This window comes from Lagopus muta, chromosome 17, assembly GCF_023343835.1.
Source record: "Lagopus muta isolate bLagMut1 chromosome 17, bLagMut1 primary, whole genome shotgun sequence".
NCBI classification, from domain to species: Eukaryota; Metazoa; Chordata; class Aves; order Galliformes; family Phasianidae; genus Lagopus; species Lagopus muta.
The window spans coordinates 2,825,496-2,843,469 of NC_064449.1; the positions used below are offsets into that span (position 1 = coordinate 2,825,496).

Here is a 17,974-nt window from a genome sequence, read left to right on the forward strand (position 1 = left end):
CACACTGATTTTAAATGTTTAAAACAGACTCCTTTTCTCCAGCCCTTCACTTTGAGCCCCACACAACCTTCCCTTGCCTTGGCGTGGAGAGCAATGGCTGAGACCACCACTGCACCACAGCTATAGCAGCTCTTCTAGCTATAGGGACATCCCTTCCATAGCACTAGTGAATCGATGCAGAGGGCAGTTGCAATTTCTTTTAACATTTGTTATCCTTACACGGGGCTTTTTGTTGCACATCCTCAGCAGGAGGAGACAGCATTACAGAAGGTCCATTACTGGCAATGGGGCAGATCTTAGATTTTCAATCTGTGCAAGTTCAAAATGACAGCGAGGGTGCTTCCACGTTGTGATGAGGAAGCTAAGTCTGAGACTGTTACAGTCACACCAAAAAAAGCAGCAATTAAACATTTATACTTCAACAGCATCACTCAGTTGAGACTCATGGGTTCACTGGAAGGGTACCAATGCCACGGGCTCCTACAGCTCTGCCACAATCTCTTCTAGCAAGAAAGTGTAAGGACTGAAACACAATCCCAGGACTGTAATTGAGGCTGACTGGCTGCTAACATCACCTCTTGGTTTGATATTCCTGCTGCCACGTTGGGAGCCTGCAGCCCCAGCAGTTCAGCTGAGCCCTGCAGGGATGGACCTGGCTGACCCAGGGCTCTCAGGGCTCCTGCAAGCATTGCTTCATGTGCACATATGGTTCTGAAGCAGGCCAGGGCAAAGGGAACAGAGACAGCAACTGCAAACTGACACTGGAGTTACCTGTATGCTCAATAAAGCTAAATAAAAATCCTGTCCTAAAGATTCTGTACAAGATTTAGATGTCTAAACCACAAAGGACTGAAGAGATGCAGAAGGTTGGGCAAGATCTTTTCCAACCTTAGTTCTATGATTCTAAGAACACAAGAGCTACAAGAGCTCTACTAGAGCCACAGAACTGAAATGGCAACAGGGCAAATCTTACTCATGGTTATACATCCACGGTCTGAAGCAACACAGGTTCCTAAGGTCTCCTATAGCAATACACCAGTTGCTCAGCTGTCTCCCTTCTCTCCATTACATTAACACGCTAGGGTGAATGCAAAGATTTCAACCAAGAAAGCAGCAAATCACTGCTCAAACCCAGATGGTCAGTCCCTGGAGTGAGAACCTCAATTTTACCTCCAGAGCCCCATGCTGGTTCCACCATAAGACGTCTTTTTCATCTTCCTCACAGAACAGCAGTTTTCACAATTCTGCCCCTACACCAGAACATCTACCTAACTCACCTGCCATGGCTTTTGCTTTCAAGTTGTGTTATGGACGTTCTGAGTAGGCCCCTTCTAATTACACCGACCAGATCATTTGTGTTTGCTTCAAGATGTAGGTTGTTTTGAGTGACACCACGGTGCCCTGTCCCTGCAGACACCCAAGGTGAGTGGGATGGGGCTCTGAGCACCTGATCAGCTGTGGGTGTCCCTGTGCATTGCAGGGGAGTTGGATTAGATGGCCTTTAAGGGCCCCTTCCACCTCAAAAAGTTCCGTGATTCAGTGATTCCATGAGAACAGAACCATTTCTGTAATGAAGCCTCCTCTGTGAATAGAACACTTGCTCAGAACAAGCAAGCTACAGAAGCAAACAGAAAACTCAGTAGGTACATTGGAGTTGATTTTTTCCCTACTGATGAATCAATGAGAATTTTGCCTCAGATTTTAATCACAACAAAACTGGGGAGACAGATCTATAAATTGCATTTGGCGTTTACATTCCTTTCAGTATAGAACTGCGTTGAAGCTCTTGCACCGGCAAAGCATCCAACATGAGTGCAAAACACAGGGAAAGGAGTCCCACTGTCTTCACAGCTGATTCAGAAATAACCTCCCCAACATCAAACTGATCACATCAGAACAGCCTGAAGCAGAAACAACCAAACTTGCACCCCAGGACTGTTGGCCTGCGTGTTGCACCTTCAGTTCTGCACACCACAGATACCTTCACAAAGGCTTCGTACACGAGGAACTTCCACTTGAGGAGGACTTCCAATCTCCTGGGCAAACAGGAGAGGGAATTTCTGAGCCACAGAAAGGACTTGCACACAACTGCAGAGCGCTACATACAACTGCAGCGAATCCTTAACTTCTAAGGATTCAAAGGAGCGCCATCGTTCATTTTAATACATGGTACTAAACGCCTCAATCATCTGCAGAGAGGTTTAAGCATCAAGAGTCTTTGCAGAACAGGCTCCGTGTCCCTGACCTGCATGACCAGAAGGTACACACAGGGTCACCACTGCCTGCAATGCTCCTAGTAAAACTGCCCATCCCAGCTGGATATCTGAAAATCCTATGAAGAAACTGCTTTGATGAGGGGACACTACTGAGGAAACCCTTGGATTCCAAGGAAGGCCTAAGATCCCAGAAAGGGAGGACGCAGGACTTGCAGCACAACTAGCAGACATTAACAGAATTTTTTTTTTCCCCCCAGCAATTTAGGATACAACTACAAACTCAATTACATAAAGAGTGACACGGTCAGTTAGGGATGGCTGTCATTATTTTCTTCTTTCCAAGGCATTTTTCCTCCAATCTACGGGTTTCACTCTGCTGACAAATAGGAGCAACCTTCGTTCCAAGCAGAAGCTCAGAAAGGCAGAGAGCAAAGCGCTGCCCAGAAGGTTCTGCCTGGTGGAAGGAGTGAGGATGTGTCCTCTTCTCATGGAGGATCCATCCCAAATCCCCAGGTACTGCTTGGTGCACAGTGGCATCTTGGCTACCCAGAGCTGCCATATAGTTAGTGAGTCTCACCTGAACACGCTGGGGCTGTGGTGCAATGAAATCCAAAAGCCTCTGACACCTCGAGCTCTGAGCCACGCTAACAGCTCAGGCAATGCAGCCATCGTGGGCATGTGCACACAGTCTGGTACATCTGGAGGTTGTTAATTAACACATTTGTGGAACACCATAATTTTACTGAGCATTCTGATTTGACCCATGTCAAAACAATCCAGCACATGACCCCATGCCCACATAAGGCAGACAGCTGGCTAATCGTGTTCATCTGTATTTTCTTTTTTAGCCTTTAAAGGCTGGTTAAATGCAAAACAAAAGCTTAATTTAAGCTTGAACCCCCCCGGTTCTCTGGATTTTGTTTGAGATAAGGCTCTGGGAGTGTAACTGAACTCAGCACCCCTGCTTCTCACCTGGTAGAACAGAACACAATGTGTGTGCATCCACTCACCGGGTTACAGAAGTAGTTAGAGCAAGTACAGATTGAAGGGGTTTTTCCCCAAATAAGGAATTTTACCTTGAAAACAGAATGGGATGTACGTGTGTGTAAGCCCCAGCAAATGCCCTGTTGCAATTATAGTATTTACACAGGTATTACTATATACATAATGCACAGACAAAGCAGTTTTTCATTTAAAGTTGCATTCCTCAAGGTAAGGTAATCTAAAGAAGACAAATATTCAATTAAAACTGTATTTTCAGCGTGGTAACGTCCTGCCACACATATTCCAAATGCACTTCATGCACGTGTACAGCAGAAGGCAACATCTGCCAACTGTGTTGACATCTGCACCTGTGCAAGGTGCCCGTTGTTAACTGCTTCATAAGGGCCATCAGCAAAGCTCTGATGTCTGTGCTTCTGAAGTTTCCCTAAAACATAAGCTGGAGGTGACCCACAGGTGAGTTCTTTCATACCCCTTCCCTGAAAGGTATGTAAGCAATCCTGTTTTTCCATACCATGCAACAAAACACCCAGCTGGTGTTGAAATTGTGTTTGTTCACAGTGCAAGTCCTATGTACAGTGTGCAACCATGGGACTGAGGATGCTCCCTCCCTTTCAGTACAAAATGAAATAACCATATTAAAGCCAACAGCACTCTGCTCCTTTAACACAAGCAATTTAGATCTGATGGAAGTGGTTCACACTTTGTTTTCATCAGCTGCAATGACACCAATCCATCAGTAATATTACAACCTATTATTGTGCAAATCAATCTCTCAAATCTCTCTGTTTTAACACATACATAAATACAACCACTTGGCAACGTGAAATCAAAATACACATTCCTGAAATGTACAGAAAATGAAGAAAAGCTTTAACTAGAATCCCCCAGAACAGAAAATTAGTTAGGCCACTCTTCACTCATGAAGGCTCCCTGGAGTGGCATTTCATACCTATCTTCATACCTAAAGGTGCCATTGCAAATGTAACCCCCTGAAACAAACCCAACTTATCTTCCAGTATACCTAAATGTATAAGGCAACCTTTTGTTGGAGACAAAATGACTTGAGAGCTTCCTTTTACAAACGCTTCCATGTTCAATCACACAAATATTGCATTTCAGGAGGAAGGAACTTGCCTACAAAACACTTAGTTAAAAGTAGGCTTTGTCGTAACGCTACAAAGGAGAAATTCATGCTCTCAGTGCTGCTGTAATGCTTCAGCTCTGTTGGCAAAAAGCACATAAATGCATTGAAAACTCTTTGAAAAAGACATCACACAAAACCTACATCTGACTGCCCACTAGTAAACAACACTACTGTGGCCAAAATAATTTCAGTTTGGCCAATATCAGATTAGATGCTGAGTTAGATAGGGCAGGACAACTTCAGTCTGCTATCTAGCACTAAGAAAACAAAAAGGCAACGGATCACAACATGCAGCAAAAGAGCAGAAAAGCATAGAGTGGAATTTGACTCATAACATACCTCGTGGGAAGGGTCCAATGTTCTGCACACTTCCACTTCTCATGAGGGAAATCCAAGTGCAAGCAGATTTTAATCATACACTGTGACTGGTAAACGGTTAGCTCAGCTGCTGTGACCACTTGTCACCATCCCATATAACACAGTACAGTCATACACAAGGAGACGAGGACTGATGTCACAAAGCAGAGATGAAGGGGTGCACATGCAGGGCTGGGTGAGGAGGCATGCAGTAAGTCTGCAGGAGCCCTGCCTAGCCACTGACAGCACTACCCTTCGTTAGCAGTATCTTTATTTGCAGCTCCTCTACGTACAGCTCAGCCGTTACAGAACAAACACAGAACTTGACTCTGGCAAGCCCAGCACCAGCTCCTGCTCTCAGCAGATGGCTCAGCACAAGACCACAGCACACTGCTCATGGGGCCCTATGCAGGAGAGCCAATGTGAGCGATAGCAGGGACGGCAGGAAGCTATGGAGAGCACTAGAGGACATACCTTCTTCTGAACAACGGAGGAAGTGGAATTAATTGTGCTCTCGTCACTATGCATCATGACCAGTTCAGGGCTGCTCTCATCCAGGACCTCCTGCATGCTGCTCACACTGCTGCTCTGACTGCCCGTGCTCACAGACATGCTTGGGATGGAATGGTTGCTGCCCAGACTGTCCATCTTCCTACTCAGGTTTGATCCATGCTCACTGTCCTACAAAACAAGGGGCATCGGTTACAAACACTGCAGATGATCACCTGCCCAACAGGTGACTGCAGCGCCCAAGGTTGGTTTTAAAGGCAACTCTGCTGAGTTAAAGACTTTTTGCACAGTATTTTGGCAGCTCCCCTTCTCAGAACTGCATGGGTTATGAAATAATGCACAAAGGGCAGTCAGCTTTTGCTTCTTCCCTTGCAATCCTCACACATCAGGGGCCAGGCCAGCTTTTTCCACGTCTCAGCAGGTCTGAGCACGGCTCTGCTTTGAATGGAACACACCCAGGAATAGTGGATTAATGGTGAAAGGAGTCCTGCAGCTGAGGAAGGAACAAACTTTTAAGTTTGTATTGAAACAACATTCTGAGTTTGGGTATGCTACATCACATCTGGTGAGTCAGAAGAGATGCAGGATGACGAATCCACCTGTTATGATGAGGTAACTAGCTCATGGTGCTTCATAGGTTGGTGGTTTTAACCTCTGTGTCCCTAACAGTCAGCAATTCTATTCCTTCCAGCTAATAAAGCCTCCTATCCTGTGTTTTCAGCCAAGATAAATTCTTATGTAATCTTCATTCACCTTTAAACGCCTGACTCGGAAGAATCTGCATTATTATAGTGATTAAAGCTATTGTAATCTGCTTAAGCATACTTAAATAATTATTCCTCACACAGGACATGTTTTTCCTTCTACACTGGAACATCAGAAGGTAGCATCTTCTTCTCTTGGTTTTGTATGAGCTCAGTAATCCCAGAACATGAGCTTAATCTGGACTGACTCAGACAATTATAGAGTCTGTTGTAATAAACTAACGAGACTGAAGATGCTTGCAAGGAGCTCACAGTGAGGACTGGGAGCTCTGAAGAGCCTCCAGCTCCTGCTCTCAGACAGCTCTGATTCACCCACACGAGTGGCTGCACTGCACCCTGCTGCCTCTCGCCTCCAAAGTGAGCTTGGGGAGAATCACGCTTCAAATCAATTGACAGCGAACTCATTTTGGAATGGAATTTCATTGGAAACTGCAAGAAAGAAGTTTGGCAGATTTGTATTTGATTGTGTGGTTATTTTTAAGCAATTAGCAGTTCATTCAGAGCCTGTATAAAAGCAGCAGCCAAAATACACGGGAAAACGAAAACATTTCCAGGATGTTCACACCAAGTTGCCACAGAAATAACATCTAACATGGGAATGTGTCTCACTAATAAACACATATAGTACTAATACTAATAAATAATACTAAACATAATAAACACAGAAGGGCAGAGATGAGTTTGCATATGCAACCTCAGCACTGACTTCCTGACTTGAATACTTTCCAGGTAATCTCAACTTCCTTGCAAAGGTCTGAGGAAAGCATTAGTATTATTGGGAGTGTTACAAAGGGGATTTGCAATATGCTTTGCACTGAGAAACTCTAGGGCAGAAAGAGGAAGCAACTTGTGGCATTCTCAGCTTCTGTTAACTAGTTTAGAAACTGAAGCAAGTGCTGTGTTTTACTTCAGTCGTTGCTCTTGCTGTGCGTGCAACATGACCTCCTTTGGTGGTATGCAAGCTCAGTGGTAAAAACAGTGCAGAGCATGCTGTGCACATGCAGATGTGAGCTTCATCAGAAGTGTTAGGTCCTGGAGACACACTTTCCTATCCTTAGGAACGGGAACAGGAAGAACAGAGGAAGATGCATCTCAATCAGTGCTAGCACACCTCAGCTGTGGAGCTTGGATCTGCTGCTGCCCCTTCCCCAGAGTGAAGGACAATATGAGCATCAGTCTCTTCTTCCTCTATACTCTCCTACTTGACACCCAGGCTTGCCCACTGCTTAAACCAAAGCATCAGACTAGTTTTAAAAGAGTATTTGACATATGCAAGCCTCAAAGCCAAGTCCCCAAATATGTGTTAGACTTTGGCATCTCACTGCACGTGATCTTGCTACAATGCAAGAAAAAGGAATATATAACAATTTCCTTATGACTTTTGTGCTTGAGAACCAGGCACGGATTTATTTAGCCAAGTGCCTACACCAAATGACATTAATTTCCACCTAATCTCATCAATTGAAAAATGACTGGTTTCCCTCTCTAAGCCACAGTTACTGTCAATTATCACACACTGATGAAGTGGGTGGTTTATTACAAGATTTCAACTGCAGCTGAATTTTATCTCTAATCTTTCTTTAATATTAAAGAATTAAAAAAAAATAAGTCTCACTAATTTGGCGATTTGCTTTTCAGCTCATGATAAATTTACTGTAAAGTAATGAGCCCACGGTAATTGAAAATAAAAATTAACATTAATCAGGCAGTCTTGATTTTGCTGTGAGAATGAAAAGCTCAGGCCATCACCAGGCTCTCCGTTGCACAGCCTGTGGGTTATTTTTTTATCACAGAGGATCTCCCTCCAAATGAGTTTCTTTCCCAAAGTTTTCAGAAGAAAGGCAACAGTCTAAAAAAGCCAAAGTTGTTTTGCCAGTGAGTGCACATCTAAGGCAGAGCAATGGCTGGCAATGCTCATCGTCCTATCCTAGCCCTGCTGATTCAGTTGGTATTCAGCTGGTATTCCAACTAGGTGGATCACATCCATGCTGTGGATGCTCTCGTTCTGCCCCTTGAAGACAGGAACACATCTCACTTGCCCCGAAATCTATGAGAACAGTGCAAACAGGGTAATGAAACCAAAGTACCTCCTCCTCCTCTTGAGACTCAGTCAGAGGGCCGTTCCGCGTCTCTTGGAAAAGGATTTTCTTCATTTTCCTGTACTGAAGGTTATCCAGTTCTCGTACTGCATCTTTTGTCCTTTGGATGAGGTCTATGAGGACTCTTGGTGGTCGATCTCGGCGAACGAAATCGTGCTGAATTCAAGAAAACAAAACATCTGATATCAGACGTGACACCGGGCTGTTCGATCTACAGAGACTGCTTTGGGTCACCTGAAACAGCAGCTCACGTTCAGGAATTAGTGATACCTGTCACAAAAGGCTCTGGACACACTCAGCACGGATTGCACTACAGCACACAACCCAGGGGATTGCTCTACCCGCCACGAGGCTCAAAGTGTAGGCTGCAAAATGCTTTGTTACCAAGTCGGAGGAATTGCTTTCAGAACATGATCAAGTACAGAGAAATGAGGCAAAAATCACTTTGCTACTGGAAACTCATGTGCACATATGCATCAATGGCAGGAAATGCAGGTTGGTGGATGGGGAGGCCTGAGACCCTTCGGACTCACTTTTGGAACCAGGGTCAGATTTCCTGGGCTCTCAGCTAATAGAGCTGCTTCTTTCCTTCTTGATCCCCTTCACTTCAATGTGAACACAGTGCCACTTCAAACCTTGCAAAGGCACAGGTCTTCAGAATGAACAAAACGAATACAGGACAAAGAGGAAGCAATCCTGATTACACAAGATTACCTGCCAAGAGTTACCCTGAAGCTGATCTATTCCAATTCAAATCAAACCAGGAAGATGAGTGCAAGGTTTATTTATTGTCAAAGCTTTTTTTGCCAACTCCTGCAAAGGACGCACAAGAAGCACAGGTTTTAAGTGCAGACTTAATAAATTGTTTAATGGATTTTAAGTACATGATTAAAGGCTCATCTCTGACTTATCAGCCATGTTCTCCTGCACTGTACAGCTGGCAGTGGGGCATGAAAGCCTTTCTGATCCAACCTCTGAATAAGGCAGACAGCCAACAATCTACACGGGATCACCACCACTGGTTGTGCTGCTTAATGCACGCCACAGGAGACAGCTCTGAAGTACTCACATCACTTGTAGAAATATGAACAAGGGGGGAATAGGAGAGAAGTTTTCTGCCCTGCACAGCACGTGCCACAGTGGATTTTTGTTAGTGAGCTCAGCAGCTGGCTTCCACCCGCCAAGCAGCACCCAGCAGTGTCACACCTGGCTGCCCAGCCCCAGCTCCTAAGCCACAGCTGGCCAACCAGGAGGTGCATCCCTGCCTCAGCCGCTGCCATCCCTCAGACTCCAGGACCAGTACACCCAACTGGAGCTCAGCTACAGGCATGCAAAACCCGGCCCTCCTTAAGGCAAAAGTCTTGAACACAAAGAAGTCGAAAGGGTGTGAAGGTCTTCTTTTAATGATTTGTACATAAGCAAAGAAAGAAACATGCCACAGGCTTATGTCTTGTTTTTAATTGAATTCAAACTGGAGGCATCTGAGTTTTGTTAATGGAGAATGCCAGTCCCTTCAGTACCAACTCCTTATAACTAAAAATTCCATGCACTATTTCAAACAGAAGAAAACGATTCATTTCTGCCTCTCTGTGCAGATCCACACCACTCATTTCTCTGTAAAAAGTGACAATCTGCAGCTTATTTATGACCAGAAAAAAGTAACCATTTGTATCTCACTGCATTAGAAAGCAGTAATGCACACGGGACAACAGTCCCAAACTCAAGTTCTTCCTATCTATCCGCTGTGTACTTGTTCTTTAACGCTGCAAATACTGAATGGGAAGCTATGTTCTTCACAGCTACACAAACATTAAGAATGGGTCCCCGTAGAAACTCTATGGCAGATGCAGAGGAACAAAACCAACCAGCCAGTAGACCTGCATAAGGAGGACACGACCCTAAATGCTCAGCCGCATGAAAGAGCTGTCTAAATTAGATGTACAAGATGCAGTTGCTGCTCTGCAAGGTGCTGTACAGCCTGGGAAGAAATGATGGCTGAAAGAATGTCATTTGGTCACTTCCTTCAAACTGCAAGGAGAAAACCCAACAGACTGCAGAAGAGGAAGAGGTTAATGCAAAGGTGAGCAGCAAGTTGGCTGGAGGAGTAACCACCAGAACCACGGTGGGAACGCCGTGCATGCTGAGCAAAGTAACACGAGTGTTAACAACAGGTTAGATCACTGCTTCTAATTTTGAAAGGGAAAATATTGGCCAGATGGGTTTTATTCTCCCTTTTCTCGCCCAGGGCGGTAAAACAGAATGCATTCTTGAGCACCTCTTACCGTTCAGATCCCTTTAGGAAAACGTGGCTGCAAAGATTTTGCTCTATTCCTGTTTACTGTATGCCAGCAGAAAACCCTCCCCCAAAAAGCAGCAGATGAATGTATAATCTGACAGGCTTTAGGGAGGAGATGCTTCCAGCGGGAGGGAACATCTGGGGGACTGCTCTGAAAGTGTAAAATCCAAGAAAAATGATGGAATATACATAATTTAAGAATGCCACCTCAGCTCCAATTGTTTGCACAGACTCCAATGTACGGCACTCGTGAAATCATATCCTTCAATGAACTTGTGCTATTCCTAGAGAGCAGAAAGACTGCCAATCCACATGAATGAATCACTCTGAAACCCACAACATAAACCTATTAGCTGGTCAAGGGATTGTCGGGGTGCTGCAAGCAGAACCAGAGAACAAAACGCTGGGTAAGTGGCACGGCACAAACAGATGACAGGGAAACACACTGGGTGCTGAAGAGAACGAAAACAAGCTCGTCTGTCAGCCTGTACCTGGAAAGTGAAGGCGTGAGGGTTAAATATTCTATATGGTCCAGGCTTAAAGCAAAGACTGAAGCGAGTGCAAAGCCAGCTATTCAGCAACGACTGCATGATTTCCATTTCTCACTTTGAGAACCAAAAGATTCAGAAATATCCATGAGAATGCATTTTACTGAGCCGAAAAAGCAACAAGAGAAGCCATAAAACAAAGGCTGAATGGTAGCCTTAGAACAAAAATCAGCATGAAAAGGCTGTCAGGTAGACACAGAGCAGCAATCTAACCTACTGTGGAAATTAAGCAAAACACCCTAAGGAGCTAACAATTCCTCTGCTCAAATATTTAAGGAAAAACTGAGTCCTGTTTACCTGGTGTGGAACAGCAGCATGCCATGCAGTTCTCACCAGCAGCTACGCACGGCAACCAGAGGAATAGCAGGGCCACTCATCAATGTTAAAGAAAGGAAACACTTAAAAGAAAAAGCAGCAGCTTGATGGAGAAGGGGCTGGACAGGACTGCACACATCCCTACCACTGAAAGGAAGGTTGCTCTTAAATATTCCAAAGGCTCTGCCTATGGAATAATAAATGGTTTGGGGAGAAATGAAAGCTGATGGCTCCAGAAACAGTGATGGGTGCGTGGTTCCCTGCCAGGACCCTGGCAAGTTGAGGACACGTCAATCCCAGCACAGGTCCTGCTCCATATGCTCACAGCAATGACAAGCCTGCACAAGGCACTTCCCAAAACAAAACTTCCAACTGCTTGGGTTCAGTATGGAAGGGATGTAAGTGACTTTTGGTTGTTTACAAGAGGAGGGAAGTCAACTTAGGCCTAACCTGTGAGTGCTGTTTTCACCCTAACTTTTAACACTGCACAGAGAAGTTGAAAAGTGTAACGGTTGGAAATCCACAATAGAAAAAGATGCAGAATGTGTTTGTTAAGTAATAATATGAGAGATGGACAGGTGGCACCGACCAGTCAATGTGCTGAGATTGCTGAACAAGGCAGCAGCCAACGCAGCCCAAGGCACCCTGGTGCAGCACAGCACAGCCTGGCCAACCTCTCCTATGCAACCACACCTGGGGCAGCATGCCATCAGACACATTAGTGCCAGAAATGCCTGCCCAGTCTGGACAAAACCAACCCCCAGATAAGATCAGAAAAGCCCAAAGGAATGATTTACATGATCAGAACAAAAAGAAAGAGCTGAGCTGCCACTGGGCAGGATAGCTGCAAATAGATCAGAAAGGTATGGACAGATAAAGAACTAATCATGCTGAAATTGCCATTACATGAGGAGAAAAGGTTGAGATAATCTTCCTGCATCACACTGGCCAAGGACCAGACGTGCCATTCAGGGCACCCCATGCATCAGTCGTGCTTTGGTCACCCCATCTCTTTTAACACTCACATTTGTTTAAATAAGCAGCCACTGTCTGCAAACTTTATTGAGGTCCTAATCCTCTGATCTCATGGAATATAATTCTCAAAGTATTTCCAAGATTTGCCCACGCAGCTCACAGAGGATGGTGAAGTCTGGGCTTTGAGTGGCAATTAAAATGAATGGCTTTTCAGGTTTTCTTGTTGATTCCACAGAGTGCCTTAAACCTCACTGAGACTGCACCCAGAAAAATAACGCTTCTCTTAGTAAGAGTTTGATGGGAGATTTTAGGAAGGTGAATGCATAGAAAAGGCAAAGAATTCCCAACCTTTAGGGACAGGCAGAAACTCAGCCTCGTGCCACCACCAAGCACAGGGCTTCTGCAAATCTTTCACTTCACAGCAAGTGAACACAGCAGGTCCAACCAATGTGTAAATGCAGTCTTATTCCAGCAGGTATACAGAGAATCCCAGATTCAACCCATGGCAAGCAGGCCAGTAAGCACATGTATCCTTTAGCATTTCAAAGGTAATTTAAATGAAACCCAAAACACTTCCAATACAGACAAGAGCAAAAGCGACAGTGTTTTGGAAAGGGTAAATATCACCATCACTATGCACCATCATTAGAATTGGCTTGGGGTTAAACAAACCATTTTTTTCCCCCCAGATTTCTGAAAGAGAGTTGAAAATTTACCCGTAGTAGATCTGCTGATGATGGCCTTTCCTGAGGTATTTTCTGTAAGCAGTAATCAACAAATCCCCTAAAGGAGTCTGACCTGTAAATGAAAATAAAAGTTCAACATGAAAAACATGCTTAAGATCTGAAATAGACACAGCCTGACTGCTTTGTTCTCAAGCTCTAGGGCACAAACATTAACACTGCACCTCTCCAAAATCTAGTTGATCCCACCAGTTCTTTCAGCAATCAAATACTGTGGGTACAAGCTGTGGACAAACCATTAACCCCAACCACAAGATGAAAACCTGTAAGAGCTCTGTGTACCAGCCTGTGTTCTCAGCATTACTTCAACTGCTTCAAATCAGGTGACGCTGAAATCAGCAGCATCTCTAGAAATGCACTCTTTAAGCTTGCTGATGGAACGACCCAACTTGTAGATGCTTCCCACCACTTGCAGCACTGACTCAGGAAAGCATCTTGCTGCATGCTTAGCTCAGCCAAACTTCAGGCTGGGAGCTTGTATGACAGCCTGCAAGAGCAAAACTAACCTTCTAGGTGCCTACTGAACCCAAAAGCAGCAGAAAAGGCACCTTGCCTGCTCCTTGTCCTCTAAGGCACGGAGAGCAAACAGGTGACATAAACAGTCTGCAATCAAGAGTACTGATGCTTGCACTGTATTCACAAGTTGTTTCTATTCTGCATTGCAAATTCACACGGAAGGATCCAAGTATTGGTGTGGAGATGGGAGACCAATTTTGCTGAATCTTGAAAAATGGCCAAAAGAGAGATGATGAGGTAAGGAAACTGATGAGGAGTGGTTCTGATAAAACGATCAGCAATGAAATAATTAGGCTACTTAAATGGCTCAGAGTAACGGGGAATTTCACACCTCCCCAGGAGCTATTGTTCCCAGCCATCTGCAGAGCCTGCCAAGCATCATTCATGGCTACATTCCACTCATGAGTAAACAGAGCAAGACATGGAATAACGCCTTCACTCTCAGACCATTAACAAAACGCTGTTGTATTACAGCTTAGATTCTGGAACACAGGCCTGTAGCATGGGGAGCAGTTACTGGGCACAGAGCTCTGTGGACTTTCGACATTGCTCACCGAAAAAAAAGGTACCTAATTACCTCAGCAGCATCTCCCCTTCCTTCCTCCACATTTCTGCTGCACTACAATGCTAACAGTTCTCCTGTCAGAGCTTTTTTGCAGCTGGAAACGTTGCTAATGCTGAGCTAAGGCTGGCTTTGTGCATCCAAGAATATTTTAATTCCTGCTGCATCTACAGCCCCATAATTAACACCTCCACACGTTTAGATTGTAGCACAGCCAAAGTGACAGAAGGTCAAAACTGAGCCTGCCTACACAGGAGCGTTATTCAGGAACACAGTCAAACCACTCCACTGCAACAAATGCTTTTCTTGTCAGACTTGAGCCAAAAAAACCACCTGGTAATTGCTCTCTTACCATTCGTTTGACTGTAACGTAGGGGAATCGTTCTGGGCTATGTGATATAAGGCACTCATTGCATTCATGTTGAAAAGCGGAGGCTTCCTTTCAGCTAGAAAGAGAAGAGAAAAGTGTGATAAGGCAGTCTGGAGAGAAAAGGAGAAAGATATGGAAGTATGAGCAGAGTATTGCTGCTAAATCAATAGCTCATTACTCCTGTCATCACATCTAGGCCAATTATTTTAATCTTCTAGGTTAGCCCAGGACAACCACTCGAGGAAAGCTGTTACTCACTTGTAGATGGGATAATGAAATCCAAAGAACAGGATGCAAATCACAAGGAAGAGCTTCCAGTACTTTTTACGTTAACTGCAGCATTCCACACCTGATCTGCTATGGCAAAATCAGCAGGAGCTGCCCAAAACAGGGCTCAGTTGTACAGCACGCCACCTATGCTTCAGGAAATGAGCGGCTGCCCCTTTCCTTTGTCATTGGCTGCCCTCCATGGAAGCCAGACAATCTGCCACGTTCACTGCCAGATGTGCCCTTAGCTCCTCCTCACCCAACTTCTTCCCAGCCCAGCAGGACACAGACCAACAGCTCCCAACAACACAGCAGACTTCACCCCGAAATTGGGAAGAGCCCACCTGCCCTGCTGTGTGAGCTGTGCCAAACCAGCAATGCCAGCATTTTGACAGTTCATCCCAGGTCAGATGGGAGCAATCACTTGTCATGCAGCATGCACACAAAGCACTGCATTTGCTTGTCTTTGAGCACTACTTGTAGCTATAGAAGGAATTAAGACATCAGTATTCACAGAAGGCCAACTGGTGCTCATCAGGAGATCTCTGCCCTTCAGACCAACTCCACGCTCAGATATGGAATCATGCACAGCTCTCAGTTTAACAGTTCTTGACTGAAAAGCTGCACACAAATTCTACTATTAAGACTGGATGCCTGCATAGGGAGCATGGGATCTATTCAGCCACTGAGATCTCCTCCTTGAGAAGCACATGCAAGGTCCATATCCAAACTTGAAGTGCACTGATCTGCTCTGTTATCTGCTATCCCATCTACCTTTCCTTCAGGCAGTACCCACGTGCATCTTCTGCCCCCTGCAGTGCAAACCCTTTTCTTCCCATGCACAGAACCTGTCCACTTTGATTCATGTCACAAACTTGTAAGTGAGACTGAAGATTCATTTATTTTTTTCCACATTGGGGAAATAATAGGAAGAGTTGAAAGCTAAATGCAGGCCTCATTAACACAAACTTCTTAGGACACTGATTCCCTTGGCATAATAGTTGCTCCAGTCTTCCCAAAACCCGGTTAGTAAAAAACAAACAAACCAAAGCAAACTACAAGCCATAGTTCCCTCTTCTCTGGGAGCAAAAATAAAAATAGCAGCACTTTGTTCCACAGCAGAACAGCAGGGAAAGATGATATAAAGTAGGAGGAGACGTTTCTAAAACTTCAGCAGAAATACTGGAAGTTTGCTTCTCTCTCATTCCAACCCATGAAGTATTTTTTCACTTGTGTTCATGTTTGACCACACATTTCTCGTGAGGTGCACTAACCCTCCCTGCTCAAATGACTGGCTTATGGCCATTGTGCATCTTCCCACATCAACATTTAATCAGTCTATAAATTGAAGTATTTAGAATTCCTATATAAAAACTGCCTGAGGTGCAGCGATTTGAACACAGAACATGACTTCCACTGTTCTTAGCAACATCTGGAGTTCACGAGTCTGGTATTACTCATGAACACAGTTGTTATTTTCAGTGTGAGGCTCTTCCTAATACACAGAGTGAGCTCAGGGAAATGAGTTGTGATCCGTGCTTGGCAAACACCTACAGTCCCTAAACTGGCCATGTCTTTGATGGTATGCTCAGAACACACTTGTGCCAGATTGAAGCATCAAAATGAACAACACATGGGCACAGGAAGAGTTTAGTTCTACAAAGGTTCCATGGAACAAAATATTTGTCATTATATGGAGCTCAGCCTCCATAAGTACAACATCCTGGTTGTCATCGACTGAAGCCTGGCTTAAGTACCCTTAGAATAAGCACTGGTTTGGAAACTGAAAGATAGTTTAGCAGAGCCTGGAAAGGGGCTCAATATTCACAAAACAGCCCCATAAAATGTAGTCTCCATCTTCCTTGAATTTCTTATCCAAACAAGTCAAAATGCATTATCTGGTACCTTTGGTGCATGCAGCCCTACAGTGCCAACAATGCACTGTCCAGAACAAAACAAAATTTATCTAAAACAAAACTCAACAGCCCTCTAGTGATTATTAAATATTATTAAATATTAAATGCAGTGATGATTCATTTCTGTTGCAAAGTATCTACTCACCTAACTCAATACATGTGATCCCAAGAGACCAGACATCCACCTTTCCATCGTACTGTCCTTCATCCATAGCAAGGATCACCTCTGGTGCCATCCTACCAACCACAGTGCAAAACACACAGGTCAGAAGATACAAAAAGTGACTCCCAGCACACAGCTTAAAAATGAGATGGCTCCATCAGCTTCAGCTCCACAGCGAATCAGAACTTGAAGAGTCAGCAGGGAGCTCAGTAAAACCACACTGAAACGAAACAGTGCTTGCCTGCATGAGCCACTCTTCCAAAAGACAGTTTAAGAAAAGAAAGTAAGAGGTCAACCTGATCACCTCACTGTTAGCACACGGGGAACCAGCCTCAAAGGCCCTGTACCTGCAGGCAGACTGCAGGGGCTGGAGAAGTCCTAAAGCCATCACTTGTACCCTCCCCAGAGATGGCAGGTTTTCCATTGGCATGTCAGGAGAATTTTCCTGCAGGCAGAGGCAGCCTTGAGTGCAGCTATGGAAAGAACAGGGAAATCCAGAGGCCCAGAATAAAGAGGAAAGTAGAGGGGAAACAAGCAGCAGGCCCAGCCTGCAGGAATTCAGCCCTGCAGCTTTTGTTCTTCCAAGATGAAGCTTCTTGCCAAACAAACTTGTTCAGAGGTTGGGTGATACATAACCTCCCATCAGGGCATGGGGTGTCCACCACAAAATAAGTGCGGTGTAAAGCTATGCTGGTTCCCCATGTTAGTTAGCAATGTGAAGCGACTCAAGCGACTCTTAAGCAAGTCTCTTTAAACACAGAATCCACACAGCCATCTGACTTCCAGTCTGCAGGCATGGATGAACAGAACTCCCTTTTACTCTGTGTGGTTGCCTTTGTTCCATTACCTATGGCAAACAATAACTGTTTCTAAGCCAAAGGTATTACAACAGCCAGAAAATGAACTGGTGCCATTTCGAAGCTCTGCACAATCAGTCTCTACTCACAGGTACTGAGAAAGAACCATCTCCTGGACACAGGAATTGTAAACAGAAATACTGTTTGATTCACATAGTTTTTGTGCCAGACTGTATTTCCAGATTATGAAGTGCTGGAAACATGAGAGAAGACTTAGAGTGAAGTATCCCAGGCTTTACTCACCAGTAAGGTGTTCCTACGAAGGAATTGGCAGGGGAGACTATAGATGCAGACCCAAAATCAGCTAGCTTTACTTGTCCTGGTTCTGTTAGAAGAATATTTCCAGCTTTA

General features: G+C 44.6%; 1 protein-coding gene across 1 annotated transcript in view; it reads right to left on the reverse strand.

The window, feature by feature from the left end:
* The window catches only part of LOC125701530 (serine/threonine-protein kinase TAO3), a 32,208-nt gene extending 14,234 nt beyond the window's left edge, over positions 1-17,974 (reverse strand). Inside the window, exons 1-5 of the mRNA XM_048963670.1 lie at positions 17,867-17,974; positions 16,749-16,840; positions 14,403-14,496; positions 12,946-13,027; positions 8,084-8,251 (exon numbers count right to left, since the gene is read on the reverse strand). Coding sequence (XP_048819627.1) covers positions 8,084-8,251; positions 12,946-13,027; positions 14,403-14,496; positions 16,749-16,839 — 435 coding nt within the window. The 5' untranslated portion in view covers position 16,840; positions 17,867-17,974. The remainder of the gene's footprint in view (positions 1-8,083; positions 8,252-12,945; positions 13,028-14,402; positions 14,497-16,748; positions 16,841-17,866) is intronic.